Source organism: Mixophyes fleayi, chromosome 11, assembly GCF_038048845.1.
Source record: "Mixophyes fleayi isolate aMixFle1 chromosome 11, aMixFle1.hap1, whole genome shotgun sequence".
Taxonomy (NCBI): domain Eukaryota; kingdom Metazoa; phylum Chordata; class Amphibia; order Anura; family Limnodynastidae; genus Mixophyes; species Mixophyes fleayi.
The window spans coordinates 1,885,313-1,910,907 of record NC_134412.1 but is presented as its reverse complement, the minus strand read 5'-3'; the positions used below and the strand labels follow the sequence as shown (position 1 = coordinate 1,910,907).

At 44.9% G+C, this 25,595-nt stretch overlaps 1 protein-coding gene across 15 annotated transcripts in view; it reads left to right on the top strand.

Moving 5' to 3' along the window:
• RAP1GAP (RAP1 GTPase activating protein) overlaps positions 1 to 25,595 on the top strand; it is a 122,949-nt gene that overhangs the window by 65,978 nt on the left and 31,376 nt on the right. For 9 of the 15 annotated variants that reach the window (XM_075191376.1, XM_075191364.1, XM_075191366.1 and 6 more), the window contains 5 exons: positions 6,542 to 6,632; positions 22,578 to 22,613; positions 23,636 to 23,683; positions 24,428 to 24,466; positions 25,144 to 25,329. In XM_075191376.1, coding sequence (XP_075047477.1) covers positions 22,596 to 22,613; positions 23,636 to 23,683; positions 24,428 to 24,466; positions 25,144 to 25,329 — 291 coding nt within the window. In that variant the 5' untranslated portion in view covers positions 6,542 to 6,632; positions 22,578 to 22,595. Of the gene's footprint in view, positions 1 to 6,541; positions 6,633 to 11,330; positions 11,473 to 22,577; positions 22,614 to 23,635; positions 23,684 to 24,427; positions 24,467 to 25,143; positions 25,330 to 25,595 lie in introns of those variants that run through there. The other 6 variants (XM_075191377.1, XM_075191375.1, XM_075191378.1 and 3 more) reach the window with 3 other exon arrangements.

Below are 25,595 nucleotides of genomic sequence, written 5' to 3'. Positions count from 1 at the left end.
CCCCAGTACCGTACAGCAATGGTCTCTACTGAGTACATTGGTAGCTGTGTTATTTTGGTGGTAGGTTGTAACTTCCACTAGATGGCGCCCACCTCTGGCACGTGAAGATGTTATCTAGCGCTCAGGTGACTGTAGGTATACCGGTATATGTAGTGTGGGTTTAGTTTCCAACGGTCCCTAATTTTCTGGGACAGTCACAGCTTAAATAGATTTCACCCTGGACATTTTTGCCTCAGGAATGTTACGATTTCTTATTATTGAACTGAACCATAAAATTGCACTTTTTCTGCCTGTTAGTCGCCATTCTTACCATATATTTTTATTTCTGCACTTCCTTGATATTTACGTCATGATTTAGTTAGTCATTATGGGAGCTGTAGTGTGACTTTCACGTTACGTTCTTTGATGCATGTTGGCGAGGGTCGTAATTACCTTTAATTATATCTCATTGACTTTGCAATGACTGATCTACGTAGCGTAGTTACACATTTGGCGTTTAATCCTGAGTTCACTTATATTCTACTTCTAATAACGTCTCATTAACATTAAATCTACTATTGTGACCCTCCAGATGAATCCCGACAGGTAGAATATAGTCCCAGCGTAGAAATCTCCGAGCCCGTGGGCCACTTTCACCAATTACACGTCTGCAGCAAAGCAGGTTCCTAAATTCACTTATTGATTTGCTTTTGCGGTTGGTTCACGAGGCATAAAAATTGCTATTTTCAGGCAAAGTGATTAAAAGCTTCAGAAAACTGCCTCTTGTCCCTCACTGTCATGATTAATGTGACCCAGAAATGACCGAACCACTGAGTATTTTAGGAGGAAATCATAATGAAGTAGTGGGAGGTTTGAGTAGAGGCCAGTATAGCCTCCCTTCACACTAGCTGTGACCTCAGGGGGAAGTGGACAGCATCGGAGGAGGAGTGACCTGGGCCCCTTCCCCTCCGGGGCCACAGCAGCACTCCTTGTGATTTGCCACTGGTTTCTACCATGCCACAACCTCTAACACATCACGAAGGGTATTTTCTACTCATTTTATGGATGTTAGATGCTAAGCCCCTAACATAGAGCGGGTCACCATGCTCTGCTATGTATATCACGGCCGCAAATCGCCTGACTGGTTGATTGGATCACAAATGGGGTTGTTGTATATCATCAATGATTTGCATGTGATCTGAATAATAAATGAGTGTGAACAAGGAGTTAAATTAGTCGCTAGTTGTTCTCTTGGCTGCGGATCTGATCTCACTACCTGGTCTCTACCGCCACCTCCCAGCAACACAACAGCTGCCATCGGCTCATTAACAAAACTTCATTAGCAGTGAGACTGGAATACTAATGAAGAATTAACAAATGACCAATTTGGTCTCAGTGCCGGCTCACAGACGACCCTCTCTGAATAATGCTGCAATTACTTCCACAAACATGGTGACCAGACACCTATAATCTGCCGGAGACACGCCGATACCTGAGAATGGCGCTATATCAGTCTCCTTCATATATCACCTATCTATTCTCAAGCGCTGTACAATCAGGGACATTGGTGAAGGATCCTTCTCATTAGATCTTACACCAGGGCCGTAACTAGGGCTGTGCGATAGGGGCGACCGCCCAGGGCGCAACGCTGAAGGGGGGCGCAGTTTAGGAATAATTTAGGTTCATTTGGTTAAAATTAAGGGCTAGGGGGGCGGCATTTGACATTCTCGCGCCAGGCGCTAGAATATTAAGTTACGGCTTTGTCTTACACTCTAAAGCCTGAACACAATGTAATCATCTGATAAACAGTTGCTGGGGTCTCATTATCGAAGGGCAATTAACCATATGTGGCGGCTGGTGATGGTTTTTGGGTGGTTGGTGAGATTTCGAGGGCTGACATCTGCTCAGAGACTCACAGCTTGTGAGGGCTGATGCCCAGACTGAGGGTCTTTCTACCAATACGTTCCTTTCTTTATACGTTAAGGCCGATGTTTCTTATCTCTGCTTAACACAGCAATAAAAAAAATCTCTTATCGCAGCAGTTTATCAAAGAAAATGATGCCATGGCGGGTTATCGCTGCTCCGCTGCCGCAGAGCAGTTACTGCAGATAGACGGATACGTCATGCGGATTGTCAGGTTTGACCCTTCAGGACCACTTGGATAAAAAAAAAAAATTAATAATAGATAAAAAATATTTTGAATAAAATAAAATATATATGTAAAATCCTTAGATATTGAAAATGCTTTATATAAAGAATAAAGCATTTATTGATGATTTCCATCCATCGCCAGCTATGTCAGAGAGACAGTGACAGCTGGTGATGGGTTCAGTTCCTATCGAGCTGTCGTACAGACACTGACAGTCCTGATCCATCAGAGTCTCGGTTCTGGAGGTCTCTGGTTTGTGAGGTTGTGATTGTGTCTCTGCGCAGCCTCCATCATGGTACACAGCTTAGGAGGGATTCATACAGCGTGGGGTCCTGTGCACCCTAATTATGAGCCTCAGCCATGTCCACTGGACAGTCTACGGGGCACATTCCCTTATCTGTCTCCTATCCCAGTACCCCAGGAAGGTATCTGTAGCCTCAGAGACTGGTACATACATGTGTGGGGTCAAAGATCATTAATGAAAGCTGCTGCAGACCCTGATTGTAGGGGGCCAGAGAGCTACGGTGCGGGTTCCAGGCGCTCTCTAGCAGCCCAGGCCTCCTACAGCCTCCGGCATCTCTTGCTTTGCATGTGAATGTTTATTTGCATAAAGAATTAAAATCTGGGAAGAAGTAAATAGATAAATAATCAGAATAAATGTGTGGCCTGAAGACTGCAAGCTGAACATCATGTCCTGGACGCGGCACGTGGCCTCCAGGAATGATTGTACACAGAGGCTGGATGTCAAATAACTAAGACAGCAATGTGCAGCCTCCAGAACAGGAGAACAATGCGCAGCCTCCAGAACAGGAGAACAATGCGCAGCCTCCAGAACAGGAGAACAATGCGCAGCCTCCAGAACAGGAGAACAAGGCGCAGCCTCCAGAACAGGAGAACAAGGCGCAGCCTCCAGAACAGGAGAACAATGCGCAGCCTCCAGAACAGGAGAACAATGCGCAGCCTCCAGAACAGGAGAACAATGCGCAGCCTCCAGAACAGGAGAACAATGCGCAGCCTCCATAACAGGAGAACAAGGCGCAGCCTCCATAACAGGAGAACAAGGCGCAGCCTCCAGAACAGGAGAACAAGGCGCAGCCTCCATAACAGGAGAACAAGGCGCAGCCTCCATAACAGGAGAACAAGGCGCAGCCTCCAGAACAGGAGAACAAGGCGCAGCCTCCAGAACAGGAGAACAAGGCGCAGCCTCCATAACAGGAGAACAAGGCGCAGCCTCCAGAACAGGAGAACAATGCGCAGCCTCCAGAACAGGAGAACAATGCGCAGCCTCCAGAACAGGAGAACAATGCGCAGCCTCCAGAACAGGAGAACAAGGCGCAGCCTCCATAACAGGAGAACAAGGCGCAGCCTCCATAACAGGAGAACAAGGCGCAGCCTCCAGAACAGGAGAACAATGCGCAGCCTCCAGAACAGGAGAACAATGCGCAGCCTCCAGAACAGGAGAACATTGCGCAGCCTCCAGAACAGGAGAACAATGCGCAGCCTCCAGAACAGGAGAACAATGCGCAGCCTCCAGAACAGAAGAACAATGCGCAGCCTCCAGAACAGCAGAACAATGCGCAGCCTCCAGAACAGGAAAACAATGCGCAGCCTCCAGAACAGGAGAACAATGCGCAGCCTCCAGAACAGGAGAACAATGCGCAGCCTCCAGAACAGGAGAACATTGCGCAGCCTCCAGAACAGGAGAACAATGCGCAGCCTCCAGAACAGGAGAACAATGCGCAGCCTCCAGAACAGAAGAACAATGCGCAGCCTCCAGAACAGCAGAACAATGCGCAGCCTCCAGAACAGGAAAACAATGCGCAGCCTCCAGAACAGGAGAACAATGCGCAGCCTCCAGAACAGGAGAACAATGCGCAGCCTCCAGAACAGGAGAACAATGCGCAGCCTCCAGAACAGGAGAACAATGCGCAGCCTCCGGACTGAGAGAACCACACGCATTCTCTGCAGCCCCATGATATTGGCCCCGGAGCTGTAAGGGTTAGGTTATGACTTTGCAGGGGCAGTCTCTGCCGATAGGTGTGTGAGCCGGATTGCGGGCGTGGAGGGAACTGATGGCCGAGATTTCACCTTCCAGTTCCAATAACAAACATGATAAAACATTTTAGACTAAAGAAAATATATATTTTGAAACCTTTTGACAGTAAATGCTGTATCCCTATAATAACGCTTTATTTCTGACCTGTCATCGTCCTGAGATGGGAAACACAGAACAGGTATCGCGGCAGTACGAGAGCCTCCACGTTACTAACCGGGAATCTCAACGATATCGCTGCTCATTCTGTGCGAACCCTGTATTATATGGGGGGACATGAAAGAGACGTACTGCTGGCGAGTTACCTCTTATAATAAATCAGCCTCTCAGTGTGATTCACAAGGTCTGTATATAGTACGGTGCCTCATACCTCACAGGTGGCAGTATATAGTACAGTGCCTCATACCTCACAGGTGTTAGTATATATGAGGGTGCCTCATACCTCACAGGTGTCATTATATAGTAGTGCCTCATACCTCACAGGTGGCAGTATATAGTACAGTGCCTCATACCTCACAGGTGTCAGTATATATGATGGTGCCTCATACCTCACAGGTGTCAGTATATATGATGGAGCCTCATACCTCACAGGTGTCAGTATATATGATGGTGCCTCATACCTCACAGGTGTCAGTCTATATGATGGTGCCTCATACCTCACAGGTGTCAGTCTATATGATGGTGCCTCATACCTCACAGGTGTCAGTATATATGATGGTGCCTCATACCTCACAGGTGTCAGTATATATGATGGTGCCTCGGATGGGGTGTTATATAGTTATCCTGCTTTGGACCCGGGTACAGATCTGTGTACAGGAGACACTCGTCCCTCACCTGGCAGACCAGGTGGTATCACAGGTAACACTTCCTCTCAGGTACATTTTACAAGTACAAACAGGATGTATATATCCTGGATCCGCTGTGTGCTGCTATTATTCCTTCTTCCCTCTGTGTTTAACCCGATATAGTCCACACTACACAGTGTATCCGACTAACCCCAGTCCCCAGAGGTATCCTGCGCTACTCTCCTTTCCGGATACACAAGCTCCAGCCAGCGACCCCCAAATAAACACAGAACGGGGTCTCGTTACAATGGACTGGGCCCGTGTCCTGCTGGTTCTATGGCTGACCTGTCACTTTATAACCCATTGATAATATCCTGCCCCTACGTTCCACTACATGTACTGTGTGTGTCTGTACATTATACAAGTGTTCTGTTACTTGTACATTATACCAGTGTTCTGTTACCTGTGCTGTGTCCTGTACATTATACCAGTGTTCTGTTACCTGTACATTATACCAGTGTTCTGTTACCTGTGCTGTTACCTGTACATTATACCAGTGTTCTGTTACCTGTGCTGTGTCCTGTACATTATACCAGTGTTCTGTTACCTGTACATTATACCAGTGTTCTGTTACCTGTACATTATACCAGTGTTCTGTTACCTGTACATTATACCAGTGTTCTGTTACCTGTACATTGTACAAGTGTTCTGCTACTTGTACATTATACCAGTGTTCCGCTACTTGTACATTATACCAGTGTTCCGCTACCTGTACATTATACCAGTGTTCCGCTACCTGTACATTATACCAGTGTTCCGCTACTTGTACATTATACCAGTGTTCCGTTACCTGTACATTATACCAGTGTTCCGCTACCTGTACATTATACCAGTGTTCCGCTACCTGTACATTATACCAGTGTTCCGCTACCTGTACATTATACAAGTGTTCTGCTACTTGTACATTATACCAGTGTTCTGTTACCTGTACATTATACCAGTGTTCCGCTACCTGTACATTATACCAGTGTTCCGCTACCTGTACATTGTACAAGTGTTCTGCTACTTGTATATTATACAAGTGTTCCGTTACCTGTGCTTTGTGTCCTGTACATTATACAAGTGTTCTGCTACCTGTACATTATACAAGTGTTCCGTTACCTGTGCTTTGTATCCTGGGGGGGGGGGTGGCATAGATTGTGGGGGGTGATATATCCTACATCTATCACATTATAACATAGGTGTAACATTATTAGTGTGATTATCTATTGTTGGTATAATCAGTAGCCGCTGACATCATCACAGTATTATTACAATGTCACTCCATGAACAGTATAATACTGTTCCTGTAAACAATTTCTTCCAGGAGCAGAGTCCCTCCTTCTCACACTCTAGATATTATGAGAAAATGCACCTCCTAGGGGTGTGAGGAGGGGGCAGATTAGGCATTTGGGTTCAGTGTTTTATGTGGTGGGTGCAGTTATATTGCTCAGTAACAGGTGGCGCTGTGACATCACACCTACCACCCTATGATGTCATATCTTCTTTACAATCCTTCTCCTTTCTAACTTACAGGCGTCATGATGAACAAAGCCAACTCATTTCTTACACCCTAGATTTATCCAGAGCAAACGCCACTCCCCTCGAAAGTGCTCCCCAATTTAAGGTAAGTCTGACTCCGGCATGCTGCCCCCTTCCCGGCTTGCACAGCAGACAGACTGAGCTTTGCTTGTTCCCTCTTTAATATCTGTAACTATAATGTACCGCTCAGTCTGCTCCTTGTACAGATATAGCCTCATCATGTCTGCTGAGCTGAGGTATAATCACATAACCACGGGCAAGTGATAATACACGTTACTGTAATGTCCCTTTAAAGGGTTAAGTCATCTATGTGCGCCCAGTGGGCAGTAGATTGTGCAATTGTAGTACTCACCCTGGGTACCCCGTCCACAGGTGCAGATGTCTGAAGCTCCTCTGGGATTGGTGGAACCATATTTAAATTCTCTTCTCCCCAAATTCTCTTCGGCCCATGATAGCAGCTCCTGCGTTCTCTATGCCCCTCGCTGTGTGGAAGCTAGAATAGAGGTGTACCCTCTGTGACGCATTCTGTGCCTTGTAAGAGGTGATGATGAGCCTGGTGCTCTCCACACTTGCACCAACGTCTCACACAGGGTCCCTCCAGGCTGGCTCAGTCTCCCTCTCTTATATCCCCGGGCTCTGTGGGTCAGAGGGTGAAAAATGGCCCTTGTGACACCGGTGTAAGGTGCAATTCTCATCACAGTTGTTGGAATAATGGGCACCAGACTCTTGTTTTGTTCTTTGTTGTACTCAGTAGACATGGCGGTATCACACAGGGCTCTGCTTCCTGGCTTCACGGTCTTACTATATTTATTAAATTGGTGGTCTCTGTGTTGGTGCTCTATCGTACCCAGTGTGTTCACTAGTGTCTTCTCGTAGCTCTCACTGGTCTCGGAAGTCTGACCAACGTAACTCTCCCGCTGTCTCTACTGTGGGTGCTGGGATCAGTAGAACTCAAGTCAACTACTGGGCAAGATCACAGTTACATCAATGGGCTTGATCTTGTATTCGATTTGGGCACTAGTCATCTCTGAAAGTCTCCGTAACCAAAGGCCAAGGAAAGAGTTGTAAACTCATACTGGAATTTCTTTCCTCTTCTTTCTTTGAGGTATATAATACCCTGGTGGTCTTTTAAGATTTTGTTAAAGAGGTTATCCTGGACTATATTTACCAATTTTCATCCTCCCCCCCCCCCCCCCCATAAAACATGTTTTTAGAGGTGCTCCGGATTGTAAACACATGTTGTAGCTGCATACACAGCCGTCATCACTATCACTCGGCACTTACACCTACCTAAGAGATGCCCAATGCCTAGATCGGATGCTGCTGCCTGTGCTTGACCTTGGCGTGTCCTTATTGCACATTGACCACGTGCATACGTCCCCACCCTCCCCAGTTCCACCGCTCAAATTATAGGCAGTCAGAAGTGTCATTTACGTGTGAAGATGAACTGCGTCCTTTGGCGTATGTTTTGGTTTTGCGCAAGAGCAGAGTGAACAAATGCAAAATATAGAACATAGAAGGGAGTTATGTTCCTCAGTGAATCAGGCTCAAAGTATCATCTCTTACAGAACACTCGATTCATTGGACCATAGATTATGGGATGCATCGAACCCGTGATGTTAGTTCCTACTCTACGTATCCCAACGTTTTCCCGGGATAGAGCCACACTAGTGACAGAATATCCCCCTATATCACCATTGTTTCACAGACAGGGGTCACCCTGCAGCTATCAGGGGGCTGCTGGATATTAGGACTTCTCAGCTCTGTTGCTTTAAGAAGACGTCCTTGGTGAACTCATCACCCGATGGCTGATTCTTTGCTTTATTCACCTTCACACATCATTTATTCTCAGCCGAGATGGTCTGATTGTGTTGTGTTTCCTCTGCAGTATTGTCAGAAATAGCCCTGGTGTCCGCGTACAGAACTCGCCCTCGCTGGCTTTGTACCATCATTCCTCCATCTCCCCTCTACTGGTAGCTGAAGGTTGGCTTCTACTACGAGGACCTGTTTATCCAGAGAACTTACACAACTTGTTCTGTTACTAAACGCTGAACCCGTGTCAGAGAATATGCCAAATGTTCCTCTCCGGCGTCTCCGCCATTATACACATTTATATTTACCTTATAATATACTTGAGCAAATTATAAATATTATTTTCAGAACAGACAGGACCTTAGTTTGGAACCATAATTTAGTAAATATATTATTTATTATTAGACACCCCATAGAGGTGATTTTTGACAATTAAAAATCACATAACGACGAGGCAGTTAATCAAATGCTCCTATGATGCTGCTATGACCCTGAGCGGTAAGACTTAATGCATCGCTGTGCTAGCCAATCACTGCAGTGGCGTGCCTAACAGAGCCGCCTCAAAGGAGAAGCATTTTTTTTAAATTATTATTATTTAAATCCATGAATTATGCCCCTAATTTATGTAACCTTTATGGAGATACTAAACATATTTTGTTGAAGGTTCCATCTACATAATACAATACATACATACGTATAGGAGTATATATGTATATATTTATACATGTATATAGTTGCTATATCTTTCCTGCTTTGGTGTCCAGATATGACACGTTCTCCTGTTTAACTGACCATCATCCTGATATTTGATGGATAATATGACAGCGCAGAACGTACCCGGTGCATGAGCCCCGCGCAGGGGGATTTAAATAAAATCAGTATAAATAGTTCTCACCCGCCCGGGTAATGTCTCCATCCTGTGGTCATTGAGGCCCATGTAATGTAATTGTGTAATCATACACAAGATTAAGTTTGTTTTTTGTCCTGACAGAATCTTGCTTCATTGAGCAATTAGAAGGAGATGATTATACGGCTGGTGTCGGAGCCTGTTGGGAAACTATAGAGAAAGGATTAGGCAAGACCATTATTTACTATATTGCTGTCCTGGCAAACCTGCCCAGGTGTTGTGAGACTACAAGTCCCAGCATGCTCTGCCAGCTATCGTCCGGCTCTCTACTGGCAAAGCATGCTGGGACTTGTAGTCTCACAACACCTGGAGAGCCGCATGTAGGCCAGGCCTGCTATACTGCCAGAGCAAAATGTTTCTATGTGCCTAAAGAGATCCCTGTTTTCTTGACAAATAATCTGATTAAAACCAGATTGGTTTGTTAAAAATACAATTGTTCTATGTGTGTTGCGATTGTTTATTGATTTGATTGTGCAAAGAAATGAATATGACCAATTTTACAGCGATTTGTGCATCAATGACAGCTGGAGGGAGGAAGTGTTGTGTTTTATCCTGATACAATAGTCCAGAATCACTAAATAGTGTTACAATGTGTCACATACTGACACAAGGGTGTGAGCGCTTATCGCCTCCTATGGGGGAGACTCAAGGCCGTTCCCATGAAGGAATTTGGATGGTGACCAGATCTGTTCCTCAGCGTCTGATTCACCTGCACAGATACTAATTGCTGGGTTGTCTGAGCTCATGCGCAGACTGTGACATATGTTGTATGTACAGAGCTCCCGTCTCTATTACACATGTTTATCCATTTCTATAGCACAGAATAGACAATGAGAGCAGAGAAACTAGAGATGGCCGGGTGGGGAATGGGGGGGGCACCTGAGCTGGGGGCTGGGGAGGGAGTGGGGGCAGGTAAATGAGGGACAGCAGCTACGGGGAACCGGATCTGGTCCTGGGTATAATCGGCTGTACTGGTCCAGATGACGTGGTATTACTTGTATATATACGATATACATGGTGTGTCTGACAGACCCCCCCCCTCTCCCAGTATGGGGACAGTGACATCCTCGACAGGTGGTCCCGAACCCTCAGCCACAAACCTCCCAGCTGGAGGAGAGATTGTTGTCACTCTGTAGCCAGAGCTTGCTTTATCTCGGTGACACAAAGCTAGAGGGAATGATGGGGGGGGAGATCCACACATTGCAGCAATGCGGAGTCATCAGTTTAGTAAAAGTTTTAGTGACCCTGTGACATTGTCTTACCTTGTGAGGGTAAGAAATAGATGGCAAGCTCTTGGGACAAGGATGGGGATCAGATCCACACATTGCAGTAGAATTCAGTACAGAGCAATTATCAGCCTGGTATAACCTAAAACTATGATTAGATACCCTTACTTTATATGAAATTATTACATGTCTACTAAGCAATTATTTAGTCAAAAATCATAAAAGTATTTCATCCCCAGAGCAACAAATGTGACTCGTTCAAACCACATTATTTAATCTCATGTCATTGGTTCAGGTAACGGGAATAACATGGTATAAATGATTTCTTGTGTTCCTTCGGAGTATTGTGAATGTACAATACATGCCTGATGTATTATAATGTAACTTCTGGTAAAAAGAATTTGAAAATAATAATGATCAGTTTAGTAAAACCTTTAACGTGCATGTGAGGTGCTCTCTGTGTGCGTGTTATGGGATGGATTGCAAGCTCTTCAGTCACAGAGGAGGATCCGTCTGGGTGGTAATCTACACATTGCAGAATAATGATCAGTTTAGGAAAACGCTCAGCGACACTCTCTCTCCCTGTGTTAGGAATAGATGGCAAGCTCTTGGGTCAAGGTGACAAATGCTACTTATGAGGGAAGTTTAGACTTGAGGGAGCAGCCTCTCTCTTCCTGCTGTATCAGCTCAGCTGCTGCCGTCTCTTCCTGTGACTGTACCTGCCTCCTGCCAGCTGCTTCATGGCTCTCCGCCCACTAAACACACAGGGCTGTCTGGCATGAGAGGCAGCCGGGTGGGAGGGCACAGGAGGCAGGGATCTAGCAGCGAGAAGGTGGTAAGGAGCAGAAAGTTTCAGAAGTTTGCAGAGTCTGGAGCCGGTGAGGGCTGAGCCCGGTGGCTGCAGGATGGAGGGCACCAATGGATATGTGTCTCCTGAGGACTCGGAGAAGGACCAGGTAGTATCCCTGGAGGCGTATTGTGTGAGTGTATTACTTATACAGTATTATATGTGCTGCTGAATAGTAACAGATAATGAAAGTTATTATGGATGAACTGTCAGCCTAGGAAAACGTCACCTCCTCGTCTGTCTGGAAAATATTGTATAATACGTCTGTCACAGTCGTCTCTCAGTATTGTGAGATGCTGCCAGTATACGCTGAGCATGTGTAGTATGTATCAGGGGGAGATTGTGGACCCCTGTATTATTTATGATGGAAACACAAGTCCTGCTGTCAGTGTGTATAATGGTGACCAGGGTTTGTGTCAGTAACAAGAGCCCCAACGTGTTCACAAGCGTTGTGTGGTGTGTATAACGCTGGGTATAAATGTCTCGCTGCACGGTTTGTATGTTTAGATGATAATATTCCTACCGCAAAGACACTGTGAGTGTCAGACACAGAAGAGAGCTGTCCAGATAGTTTAAAAACTTATATTGCTCCCTTTGTTTCTAAACAATACAGTGGTGGAAGTGGGGGGTATACGGGGCGCGTGCTACTTCTCCTACTGCTACACTATCGCATTCCAGTCACTTACATTATATATATATATATTGTATCTCCCCGGTGGTGGAAGTGGGAGAGTATACGTCACTTCTGTCAATTCTCTTGCTGCTTTCATTGTACTTCTATAACACTTCGGTCACTTACATATTATATTACATATTATATATATACACACACACACACACACACACACACACACACCGTTGTGGAAATAGGGGTATACGGAGTATGTGTTACCGCCACTTCTCCTACTGCTACATTGTATCACTGTCATATTCCAGTCACACTGATCAGCCACAACATTATAACCACTGACAAGTGAAGTGAATAACACTGATTATCTCATTACAATGATACCTGTCAAGGGGTGGGATATATTAGGCAGCAAGTTCACATTCAGCTTTTTTAAACAGTCAGTTTTTGAAATAGCGTTAGGATCTGAGCGACTCTGACAAGGGTCAAATAGTGATGGCTAGACGACTGGGTCAGAGCATCTCCAAAACGGTCGGTCTTGTGGGTGTTCCTGGTATACAGTGGTTAATATCCATCGAAAGCACCTACAATGGTCACGTGACCAACAGAACTGGACCATGGAGCAATGGAGGAAGGTGGCCTGGTCTGATGAATCACGTTTTCTTTTGCATCATGTGGACGGCCGGGTGTGTGTGTGCGTCGTTTACCTGGGGAAGAGATGGCACCAGTGTGTACTATGGGAAGAAGGCAGCCGGCGGAGGCAGTGTGATGTTCTGGGCAATGTTCTGCTGGGAAACCTTGGCTTCTGGCATTCATGTGGATGTTACTTTGACCACCTACCTAAACATTGCTGCAGACCAAGTACACCCCTTGATGGCAGCGGTATTCCCTGATGACAGTGGCCTCTTTCAGCAGGATAATGCGCCCTCCACACTGCAGGAATTGTTCAGGACTGGTTTGATGAACATGATAAAGAGTTCAAGGTGATGACTTGGCCTCCAAATTTCCCAGATCTCAATCTGACCGAGCATCTGTGGGATGTGCTGGAAAAATTGCAGGACCCACCTCACAGCTTACAGGATTTAAATGATCTGGTGCCAGATACCACAGGACACCTTCAGAGGTCTTGTGGAGTCCATGCCTCTATGGGACCTACACAATATTAGGCAGGTGGTCTTAATGTTGTGGCTGATCAGTGTATGTACAGTGGTGGAAGCCTTATCAGATGACCAGGGAGCGGCAGACACATCTAGTAATATACACGCTCTCCTGTATCCTGATCCTCACTGCTACAGGCATGGTGTAATCCTGATAGTTTCTATACGTCAGTCCTGGTTACTTCTGTCTCTGCCTCCAGCGCATCTCTCCCACGTCCGCTCTCTGTGTAGCTGACAATAGGTGTCGCTCAGAACCTGTAGGACCAGAGAGTAGTCTAGTAAGATTATCTGTCTGTATAACCTGGAGCCGGCACTATCCTCATCTTATCCTGTTCTTGTATGAAACACTGGGCACAACTATTGTCCACAAATCTGTTCCAGCCCGGAACTTCTAACACTGACACTCTGTCATCTCCTGATGTAAGAACCCTCCAGCGTCTGACAGCTTATGGTGTCCAAGATTTATTTCAAAATATGTTGTTCTCCCACGAAAAGACTTTGTTATATCGCCCTATACATGAAACATACGACACCGGCGCTAACCTCCGGCGTAATACGTGTTCTGTCATCACCACCTCAGGACGGACAGAACGGAAGAAAATCACAGAAAATGTTTTATTATTATAACAAATCATTTTTTCAATGTTTTAACGATTTTCATTTACTTATATTTAATCTATTTTGAAGTATTTGTTTTTACCAAGTGGATTTGAGAGCCCACGCAGCCCCGCACACCACGTGCACAGCTCGGACCTCTCCCAGAACGATCTCTGCGTTACGCTACGTTCATCCACTGCTGTATAACCCAGCAATCTCCGTCTCTATGTTCTCCAGGAACCGCTCCTAAGGGTTTATCAGAATCTTCTCTTCTATATTCTCCACAATCTCAGGCTGTAGATAAACGGCACCAGAAAGTTACAGGCAACATGCGATTACTTTACTACACAACCTTTTATCCTGTGCACCAGTTTCATGCACGTCCCCTTGTGAGTGCGGATTAGTTATATCTGCTCCATATTCTATACCTGTTAGTTCTCCCAGGATAACCCGAGAATCTTTCATCTGCTCCGTCTTGGGCGCCATTTTGTGTCCTCCTGGTTAATGTATTTTGGTAGAAAGTCACGATTTGCGTGGAATTGGAAGAGTGAACGTCTCAGGTAATCCATGACTTCGTCATTGATCTTCCAGCATAAGAATAGGCTTTACGGAACATCCTGTCCGTGACCTTAATTCGGTCCCTGGAATCAGTAAATGTTGCCAGCGTACAGAGAGATCCATCGTTACTTCCCATTAGGAGCCGGGCCCGTTGCTGCGGTCCTGCTACTTCTCAGTAATCTGGTTTTGTCATGAATAGGGATGTTTAAGTCGAACGTCTTTCAATACTCGAAAGTTCATTATTAATTCTGGAATTGTGGAGCCACAAAACTAAGTCAGAGAATCACACGTCCAAGTTATACTACAAATAATGAGGCGCTTTTGGATGCAGTAGTGATCGCAGATAGATTTAAACAAAAAGGGGGAAATACTTTTTAATCCTTCAAAATATTATTTACATTTTTCTTTTTTAAAAATTTTAAAACACTATTATGAACATCAACAGGAAGCAAGAGCTATGATCGGTGAATCTGTACTGTGAAGACGAGCTGCAAATTTTGAGGCCACAGTTTGAATCGGGGTCTGTTGAAGAGTTCGGGGGTACATTTATAGAGATGATGCCTATAGCAACCAATCAGATTCAAGCTGTCATTTTGTAGACTGTACTAAGTTAATGATAACTAGAATCTGATTGGTTGCTATAGGCATCATCTCAATAAATTTATCCCCTTGTGTTTCAGGGTAATGGAAGATTAGAATTGTCCTTCTTCATACACTCTGGAGTCACCTAGGTCAGCATCGGTGTATAAAAGATCTATAACTACAGCATATATACACCTGCCATAATAATATTATTAGAATTTGTAAACAAAAATGTTGAATCATTTAAAGGAACAGGGTCATTAACCCTTCCAAATAGTCCGATAGACCATCTAAACACTGAGTAGAACAGTCTAATTAAATAATCATTAGTAATGATTATGTTTATTATTTTTTACTTTTTGTTATAATTTTTATTTGTTATCTAAACCTTTGGGTGTGATAAGTTTCCTAAAATACTAATACAGGCCAAAAATATAATAAAAGTAAATAAAAAATAAAATAAAAATAGATAGTTAAAGTGCCGTTATAACGTGATGCACGTTATAATAACCGACTATATGTGTCTCTATCCCCATGTATATGCTGTGGAATGGTTATAAAAATAATAATACAATTTATACCACATGTTATTAAACTCTGTCATGTCATGTTAGGACCAACGTTCGGAATCTCACAGCTAAAATGGATCAGTTATGTCACAAATGTTGATCAACAATTAATATAACTTTTGGACATTTTGGTGATATTTTTACTGAATTCTGTACGCCTGCTATGTTATATGCAATCAGGGCTGCCAAGGGGAATTCAGAGCCCCGGTATAACAACTTCATGGGGCCCCCCTTATAGTTGAGTTATAGTCCCCCCCTTTCTTCACCACACTGTGCCTCTCTCCCCCCCCATTTCTTCATCACACTGTGCCTCTCTCCCCATTTCTTCATCACACTGTGCCTCTCTCCCCCCCCATTTCTTCATCACACTGTGCCTCTCTTCCCCCCCATTTCTTCATCACACTGTGCCTCTCTTCCCCCCCATTTCTTCATCACACTGTGCCTTCCTCTCCCCCCTTCTTCATCACACTGTGCCTCTCTCCCCCCCCCATTTCTTCATCACACTGTGCCTTCCTCTCCCCCCTTCTTCATCACACTGTGCCTTCCTCTCCCCCCTTCTTCATCACACTGTGCCTCTCTTCCCCCCCCCATTTCTTCATCACACTGTGCCTCTCTCCCCCCCCATTTCTTCATCACACTGTGCCTCTCTCCCCCCCCCATTTCTTCATCACACTGTGCCTTCCTCTCCCCCCTTCATCACACTGTGCCTTCCTCTCCCCCCTTCTTCATCACACTGTGCCTCTCTCACCCCCCATTTCTTCATCGCACTGTGCCTCTCTCCCCCCCCATTTCTTCATCACTGTGCCTCTCTCCCCCCCCCATTTCTTCATCACACTGTGCCTCTCTCCCCCCTTCCTGCATCACACTGTGCCTCTCTTCCCCCTTCCTTCATCACACTGTGCCTCTCTCCCCCCCATTTCTTCATCACACTGTGCCTCTCTTCCCCCCCATTTCTTCATCACACTGTGCCTTCCTCTCCCCCCTTCTTCATCACACTGTGCCTCTCTCCCCCCCCATTTCTTCATCACACTGTGCCTCTCTCCCCCCCCCCCATTTCTTCATCACACTGTGCCTCTCTCCCCCCCCATTTCTTCATCACACTGTGCCTCTTTCCCCCCTTCCTTCATCACACTGTGCCTCTCTCCCCCCTTCCTTCATCACACTGTGCCTCTCTCCCCCCCATTTCTTCATCACACTGTGCCTCTCTTCCCCCCCATTTCTTCATCACACTGTGCCTTCCTCTCCCCCCTTCTTCATCACACTGTGCCTCTCTCCCCCCCATTTCTTCATCACACTGTGCCTCTCTCCCCCCCATTTCTTCATCACACTGTGCCTCTCCCCCCCCATTTCTTCATCACACTGTGCCTCTCTCCCCCCTTCCTTCATCACACTGTGCCTCTCTCCCCCCTTCCTTCATCACACTGTGCCCCCCCTTCTTCATCATTCGGTGCCTCTCTGCTTTCCTCCCTTTGCCTCTGTTCCTTTGCTTACCTTTGTATTGGCTTATTTCATCTCTTTTCTTCTCTTCTGTCTGGGTCCTCTCTGCGCCGCTCGTCACTGAATGTCGGGCGTGATGTGATGATGTCATGCCCGACATTCAGTGAGGAGCAGCGCAGAGTGGAAGGAGGAGGGACACCGGCACCGCAATCACGTGAGTATGTTAGTTTATTTTTTAACTACCCTCCCCTCACCAATGAACGGGGTGGAGACACCCCTCCCCCCGCGGACAAAGAAGGAAAAAAAAAAAAGACAGAGGCAAAAATTAATTTGTGGTTAAAAACAAAATATAATAAAAATAAAATGAAATTCAGCAGTGAGGGTCCCCTGGCATGTCCTGGCCCATGTAAATAGTACCTGCCCTCCCTTCCTCCCTCTCGGGGGCCCTGTATGCAATGTATCCGTCTCTTTGGATATCAGGTGATCATAACCTTTATTATCCCCTCTTTGATCATTTTCATCATTCTTCTCTGTAATTTAAAAAACACCAATCTGGGAACTAATTTGTTCTTGTGCTCGATCCATAAACACAATTTCGGCACAGTTAATGAGGTCTTAGAATTTCGTCAAATATGTTTAATATTAGAAGAAAGGAATTATACTGGGGTACACACACTAGTCTCCGGTTCTGTGTGAATCAGACTCGATTTCTGATTTCTAAGAGCACATAAGAGATAATTTGTTGGTTTACAGTCCGCAGAGCAGTTCCTTCGTACTCTCAGTAGTTGGCCTTTGGGAATGTTTGTTTTCTGTGATTTTCAATGATGACTTTTAGAATGTAGAGAGCCAGCCCTCTGCCCCTGGGTTTCAGTGGTAATATTTCTATCACTCAATCTGCTGAGAGTCACACAGTCCTCCCTGGAAATGAAGTGGGAGATCCTATCATCATCCAGAGACACGGACCGGGGCTGGCTGGCTAGGCCGCTCCCATAGTGGGCTACCTCGGGTCGGGTCACTGGGCTACCTGCATTTTTGTCCATTAAAATGTTCCTAATAAGCTGCTGAGCCGAGTCTCACCCTCCCCCCAAGGCTAAATTTTGCCAGCCCTCCCCTGTGTTACGGTTCTGATGCCTTAGTCAGTATTTGCACAGGCTTACCTAGGGCGTGGAGTCTAACGGCCTTCCGGTCTTCACCAAGAACCACAGCAAGGTAGGGTGGACTTTGCTGCCGAAGAACCACAGGTCGCGGCCCCCAGGTTAGCCTACTGACGTAAGGGAGAAGGCTCTAAGTGATGGGTAGTCAAACAGGCAATATGACAAAGTGATGCAAATACAGGGCTTGGAGGTCTGGAGCAGTAACCGGTTAGATGAACGGAATCGGTTGAGTGCGTAGCAGGAGATGGGTCCAGAGGAGTAGAGACACAGCCGGGTCGGTACACAGGAGATATCAGGTATACGGTGCCAGAGGGAAATCCAGAGAGTAGTCGATAACACAGCCGGGTCGGTACACGGGATGGTCAGTCCAATTCGCGGTGCCAAAGAATAGTCAGGTCACAGCCAGGTTGGTACACAGGAGTAGAAGGAAAATGGGAGTACACAGGGAGCAGGATCACAGGAGTCAGGTACACAGGAACAGGTAGCCAGGAACAGGAAACACATTGCTCTGGCACAGGCAGCGTGTCAGAGCAGAGTAGATATAGAGATTTGAATTCCCCGCCTAGGAGTCACATGACTAGATGCAGGGAGAACCCGGAAGTGCGGGGGCGCCATCGGGAGAAGCGCTGAACAGCAGAGCGGATACAGCTGCCAGACAACGCTGACAGCGCAGCGGAGCGGGGACAAGGTAAGTTCATAACACCCTGGACTGGGATTTGTAGGAGTTTGACACAAGCTGCAGATAATTGTGTCTCAGGAAGAGATGAGCGTTATTATTAGTGTCCTGGATCCTGGATTAGGAAGTCCTTCTAGCTCACGTTGTCCTGTGGTAATATTCTGAGTAAGTTACACAACTGGTAAAGGTTTGTCACTACATGCTGTCCCCTGATAAGACCAGGTACCTAATTACATACAGTCCCCACCTGTCTGACCTGTCATTATTATACAACTACACTCTAATTATACATCTCTGATTCATACGTATGTTATTATTAAACCACTGGGCCAACACACCTCATATATATATATATATATATATATATATATATATATATATATATATATATATATATATATTCTACAAAACACCATCTCCAGCTGCAAGTGGGTCATGTAGAGGCAGCAGGTGGACGCAGAGCTTGTAATGAGCAGATCCCAGGTAAGTGGCCCCTGAATTACTGATAGAGTGGGCAATACACTAAGCTAGAAGGATAATACTGTGATCTATAGGGTTATGTATAGGAGGATAATACTGTGATCTATAGTTATGTATAGAAGGACAATACTGTGATCTATAGGGTTATGTATAGGAGGATAATACTGTGATCTATAGGGTTATGTATAGGAGGATAATACTGTGATCTATAGGGTTATGTATAGAAGGATAAATACTGTGATCTATAGTTATGTATAGAAGGATAATACTGTGATCTATAGTTATGTATAGAAGGATAATACTGTGATCTATAGGGTTATGTATAGGAGGATAATACTGTGATCTATAGGGTTATGTATAGGAGGATAATACTGTGATCTATAGGGTTATGTATAGGAGGATAATACTGTGATCTATAGGGTTATGTATAGAAGGATAAATACTGTGATCTATAGTTATGTATAGAAGGATAATACTGTGATCTATAGGGTTATGTATAGGAGGATAATACTGTGATCTATAGTTATGTATAGAAGGATAATACTGTGATCTATAGTTATGTATAGAAGGATAATACTGTGATCTATAGTTATGTATAGAAGGATAATACTGTGATCTATAGTTATGTATAGAAGGATAATACCGTGATCTATAGGGTTATGTATAGAAGGACAATACTGTGATCTATAGTTATGTATAGAAGGATAATACTGTGATCTATAGTTATGTATAGAAGGATAATACTGTGATCTATAGTTATGTATAGAAGGATAATACTGTGATCTATAGTTATGTATAGAAGGATAATACTGTGATCTATAGTTATGTATAGAAGGATAATACTGTGATCTATAGTTATGTATAGAAGGATAATACTGTGATCTATAGGGTTATGTATAGAAGGACAATACTGTGATCTATAGTTATGTATAGAAGGACAATACTGTGAGTTATCGGGGAAAAATAACTTTCAGGGCTATAGGGGAAGGTGTAGATGAAACAGTACTCTGAGCCGTAGGGCTGGTTTACAAGACACAATGAAAGTCCGATACACAGAGGGGATATAAAGTTGTAATACTATGCTGTATAGGGATACGTGCTGAAGGAACAATGCTTTTCTATAGGCTAAGATGTAGGAACAGGGGTACTATAGCTATAGGGTATTCTGTGTACCGCTGTGAGCACTGGTTGATGATCTGATTGGCTACAGGACATACTATCCCTGTGGAATGTATAATTAGAGACATCCCCCATGAGTAGGAGCTTGAGATTGAATACAATAAGTAGGTCAGATACGACCCTACCTCCCAGTGGGTTTGGCGTTTACTGACTGAGCACAGGAGTACTGTTAACACTGGAGGTGCTCAGAGTCCAAATTTGATTGGTCTCGGTACAATCCTCTATAGATCCCGATTGAAAATTTGCAATGAAATTTGTGTTTTTAAATATTTTGAAATAATGAAAAAATAATCTAAACATTTTTAATGCAAACTGTGAACACAAAGTTATAAATGTATCAATTTAAGCTCAAACGAGTTGAAGCCAGACCCCACGTGATTGACTTTCTTTCATTGTTTTAGAATGAAAAATGTGAGAAATTCCACTGAATTGTTGAATTTTTATATCAATTCACTGAACTGGTTAAAGCATCTGTACGTAACACAATCAGATGCTGCAGGTTCTGTTCCTACCCAAGATACACTGACGTAGGAGGCGAAATAGGAGAGCAGAATCTGCGCACTGAGAACGTTTATCACCAGCTGCATAGAATATAAATGTCTGTCTGTGTGAATGTAGAAATCATATTATGGAAATGCTACGTTAGGATTTAACGCTAGAAGCAGCCAACGGTGCCCTGCGGATAGTGACAGGGAACGTACAGAGATTGGCGCTCTCTGTGCCCTGGGTACTAGGTTCCTGGATGTATTACACAAGGTGACTCTGCAGTCACATTGCGATGTCACTGTCACACGAGAGCCGGCGCAAGACGTCTGTGCTCCCCTCATTGTCCTCCTGAAAGAGTCTCCAGCTGGGCACAAAGCTTTATACTCTGAGTATTCTGCATAATAATCGCTGTTTTATTTATACGTGAAATGAGAACACATTTCATCTGACTCACTTTTCCAGCTGAGATTAGTCTGCGTGTTTTGCTGCTTGTGGAAACTGGATATTACAATGTGCGCTACAGAAAGTGGGCCCAATTCTCAGTGATGTCACTGGTTCCTAGTGACTGGATAGGCTGCACTCTCAGTGATGTCACTGGTTCCTAGTGACTGGATAGGTTGCATTCTCATTGATGTCATCGATTCCTAGTGACTGGATAGGCTGCACTCAGTGATGTCACTGGCTCCTAGTGAATGGATAGGCTGCACTCTCAGTGATGTCACTGGTTCCTAGTGACTGGATAGGCTGCACTCTCAGTGATGTCACTGGTTCCTAGTGAATGGATAGGCTGCACTCTCAGTGATGTCACTGGCTCCTAGTGACTGGATAGGCTGCACTCTCAGTGATGTCACTGGCTCCTAGTGACTGGATAGGCTGCACTCTCAGTGATGTCACTGGCTCCTAGTGACTGGATAGGCTGCACTCTCAGTGATGTCACTGGTTCCTAGTGACTGGATAGGCTGCACTCTCAGTGATGTCACTGGTTCCTAGTGACTGGATAGGCTGCACTCTCAGTGATGTCACTGGTTCCTAGTGACTGGATAGGCTGCACTCTCAGTGATGTCACTGGCTCCTAGTGACTGGATAGGCTGCAGTCTCAGTGATGTCACTGGTTCCTAGTGACTGGATAGGTTGCATTCTCATTGATGTCACTGGCTCCTAGTGACTGGATAGGCTGCACTCTCAGTGATGTCATCGATTCCTAGTGACTGGATAGGCTGCACTCAGTGATGTCACTGGTTCCTAGTGACTGGATAGGCTGCGCTCTCAGTGATGTCACTGGCTCCTAGTGACTGGATAGGCTGAACTCTCAGTGATGTCACTGGTTCCTAGTGAGCGGATAGGTTGCATGTTGCTGAATATTGGCTCAGACACTGTAATGAACACTTGCACTGTGCTGCTACAAAGTACTATTAAGCTACAGCTTGCTTCTTATCTCTCCAGCCTATATATTCAGTTGAATTATTAATGATAGGTTTACAGGTTACGTTTTGGGAAGACTGTGAGATTATGATAGATGGATCAGGCAGTGAAAAAAATAATTAATTTTATTTAAGTTAATCGCATAAAGAACATACAGATGCTGCAATGTGACACGAGGCCGCTGTAGCTTTAGGGAGGTTGAAGAGACATTTGGAAAGTTCCTTTACAGAGTGAAACTGACCCTGATCTGCTACATGTGCTGGGTGTGTAAATGAAATCACTAACTCGCTCGTTTCTTTGTCTCCTCCTGTAGAACTCGGACTTGTTTGAGATGATTGAGAAGATGCAGGTAAGTGTTCCTGGGACACAGTTTATACTAACAACACTAATCTGTGAGCTGCAAAGCACAAAGTGACATCAGCAAGAAAACACCATTGTTAATTGTATTTTTGTACCAAATTTGGAACAAACTATTTAAAAAAGACTCAAAGCACCAATGTGTTAGACCCCTTCCAGGTAGATGTAACAGCACATTTGTGTGCGTGTCTTTATAAAGACAATTTCTGGGATTATCTAAATGGTAAACATATAATGTTTAAAGAGTAAACAGGTAGAAGCTCTTATATGAAACCTATCAGTAAAATGTCCTTATTGTAGTAGCTGATTCCCATTGCTTTACATTCAGAGACATTGTCTGATATATGTTATTAACAAAGGATTTAATAGGTCTCCGTCCAGCCGCCAGTTATAACTTATATCTGACGTATGAATTTATAGACCGTTCTGTCTTCCATTTAGACTTTCCATCAGCTCTAACACATTAGTGAGTGCGGATACTGCAGAATATATATATAACAATGTGCAGATAGCGCAGGATAAGTGTTAGTATTAATACCATCAATTACATAGTTACCCAACTAGTGAAATAAGACTTTGGCATCTGAGGTGCATTTAGCTGCAAAAGGTACCTTGAAACCATCAGCATGTAACGTTCATTAATTATATTAATATTTCATGTATAATAGTTGGTAGCAGTGTCGGAACTAAAAGGAGCTGTGCACCGGGGTCCATGGCGATAGTGGGGCCAGCTGCACCGGGGCCCATGGCGATAGTGGGGCCAGCTGCACCGGGGCCCATGGCGATAGTGGGGCCAGCTGCACCGGGGCCCATGGCGATAGTGGGGCCAGCTGCACCGGGGCCCATGGCGATAGTGGGGCCAGCTGCACCGGGGCCACTGCTCGCTAGTTCCGCCTCTGTACCATGTTTAAATCATAATCAGTAACAGATACGTCTGTCAGCGCCTATGTTCCTCACACCCAGCATGGCTGCCCAGTGCCGTTTGCACTGTATTGTGTGCGTTTTGTGTTTCAGGGCTGCAGAATGGACGAACAGAGATACTCGCTCCCTCCCCCTCTGAAGGTAAATCCATCTTTATTATCTAGGAGTAATCATTCAGTCTCATAAATAAACGTTTATAGTCCGATATATATTCCTGGTCGGTGACTACTGAGCCCCCCGGATTCCTGGTGGTGTCTGGGCGCAGAGCTTATATTAGTAGCAACCACTTATTTCAGAAATATGAGGGGTACAGTAACTAACTCCCTGTTTTACTTTGTGGTAGTGTTATTATTGTGCCGCCCCTCCTACCGCTGTGCTGCCGCTCCTAGTGTGCGGATAATTCCAGGGTTTCGTAATATTGGGGATAGGTTGGATTTTGGAGTTGTGGTGATTTTGGTAGAGTAGGGTTAAAACGAAGGTTTAGTAAATAAATACGTTTGGTCCATCTCATCTTTTTATATTTCCACTGAAGACCTTACAATCACCTTGAAGGAAGATCTTCCCTCACAGGTCAGTAACTTGGGCTCACTGCTATATCTCACAGCCCACCTTATTTCTGCACCAGTTTGCACTATTACAGCAACCCGTCTGCTCAGAGAGATCTCCTGATAGTACAGAAGGTAATGTGAGGATTAGTAGTAAGATGTGAATAGGTCAGATTTACACATAATAAAGGTATCCGACCAGTATTACTTTGTGCTACGCAGAGAGGAACCAGGTTTAATATCAGCTTGGACATTTCTAGTCCCTTAATGTGACGCACATAGCAGAGGATGTTAATGTAACAATGTTCTAGTAATATAAATGTGTTATTTCCCACTCTAGACGGAAGAGGATTATATCCCGTACCCCAGCGTCCACGAGGTAAGAAGTGATGTCACTACTCTCACACATAGCAATGACAGCTATACTTCTACTGATCGGGGGCACTTACCGTACACACACTGTCTATAGACAGAGCCCATGGCACCAGTTATATTATACATAACAGCTTAAATATCTTCAGTTAGCCACAATAAAGTATTTATAATGCACTAACTTATGCCATGCTGTGTAAATAACACATAATATTAAAACGTTGTTTAATGCTCTCAATCATACAAATATATACAATGACATGAAACACAAAGTAAAGATGGTCCTGTCCACAGGAGCTTACACTCCAAGGTATCGCATATGGGACTCGTCCTCTACTGATTATCAGAAGGTTCCAGTTATTTCTTTATGATCCAATGTCTTTACCAGACACAAGGAATGTTCTGTTATTTAAGGCTAGTGAAGGTATTTGTGGCTTGTGCCCCCCTTTGTAACCCTATAGAAGTGAATATAATAGACAGACATTACTCCTGGGGGTAACGTACAGGACACAGAGCTGAATGTTGTAGTAAATCAGAAATATATAAATTGTATCAGATTATATGTATATAGAGGTGGGCTGGACCCCCAGATATAACTGTGTGAGACTGACAGCCCCCCCCCCCATATATATGAGCAGGTTTCTCCCGTGTTCTGGTATCTGGTGTCTTCTCTATGTCCCACAGGTCCTGGGACGAGACGGACCGTATCCTCTCATCCTCTTACCGCAGTTTGGGGGCTACTGGATTGAGGGTACCAACCATGACCTTTCTCTGTTGTCTGACCCTGAGAATGTCCAGTCTCCGAGTGGCAAGGTGAAGCTGGAGAGTAACCACACGGCGCGGCTCTACCGCAAACACTTCCTGGGAAAGGTAAATTCACACCAGGATCCCCAAAAGCGCCGGACACAGATTATACCAGAGCACATGGACACACTGACCCCGGTATGCAGGGAGATGCTGGCTACCACCCACTGACCCCGGTATACAGGGAGACGCTGGCTACCGCACACTGACCCCGGTATACAGGGAGACGCTGGCTACCGCACACTGACCCCGATATACAGGGGAACGCTGGCTACCGCACACTGACCCCGGTATGCAGGGAGACGCTGGCTACCGCCCACTGCCCCCGGTAT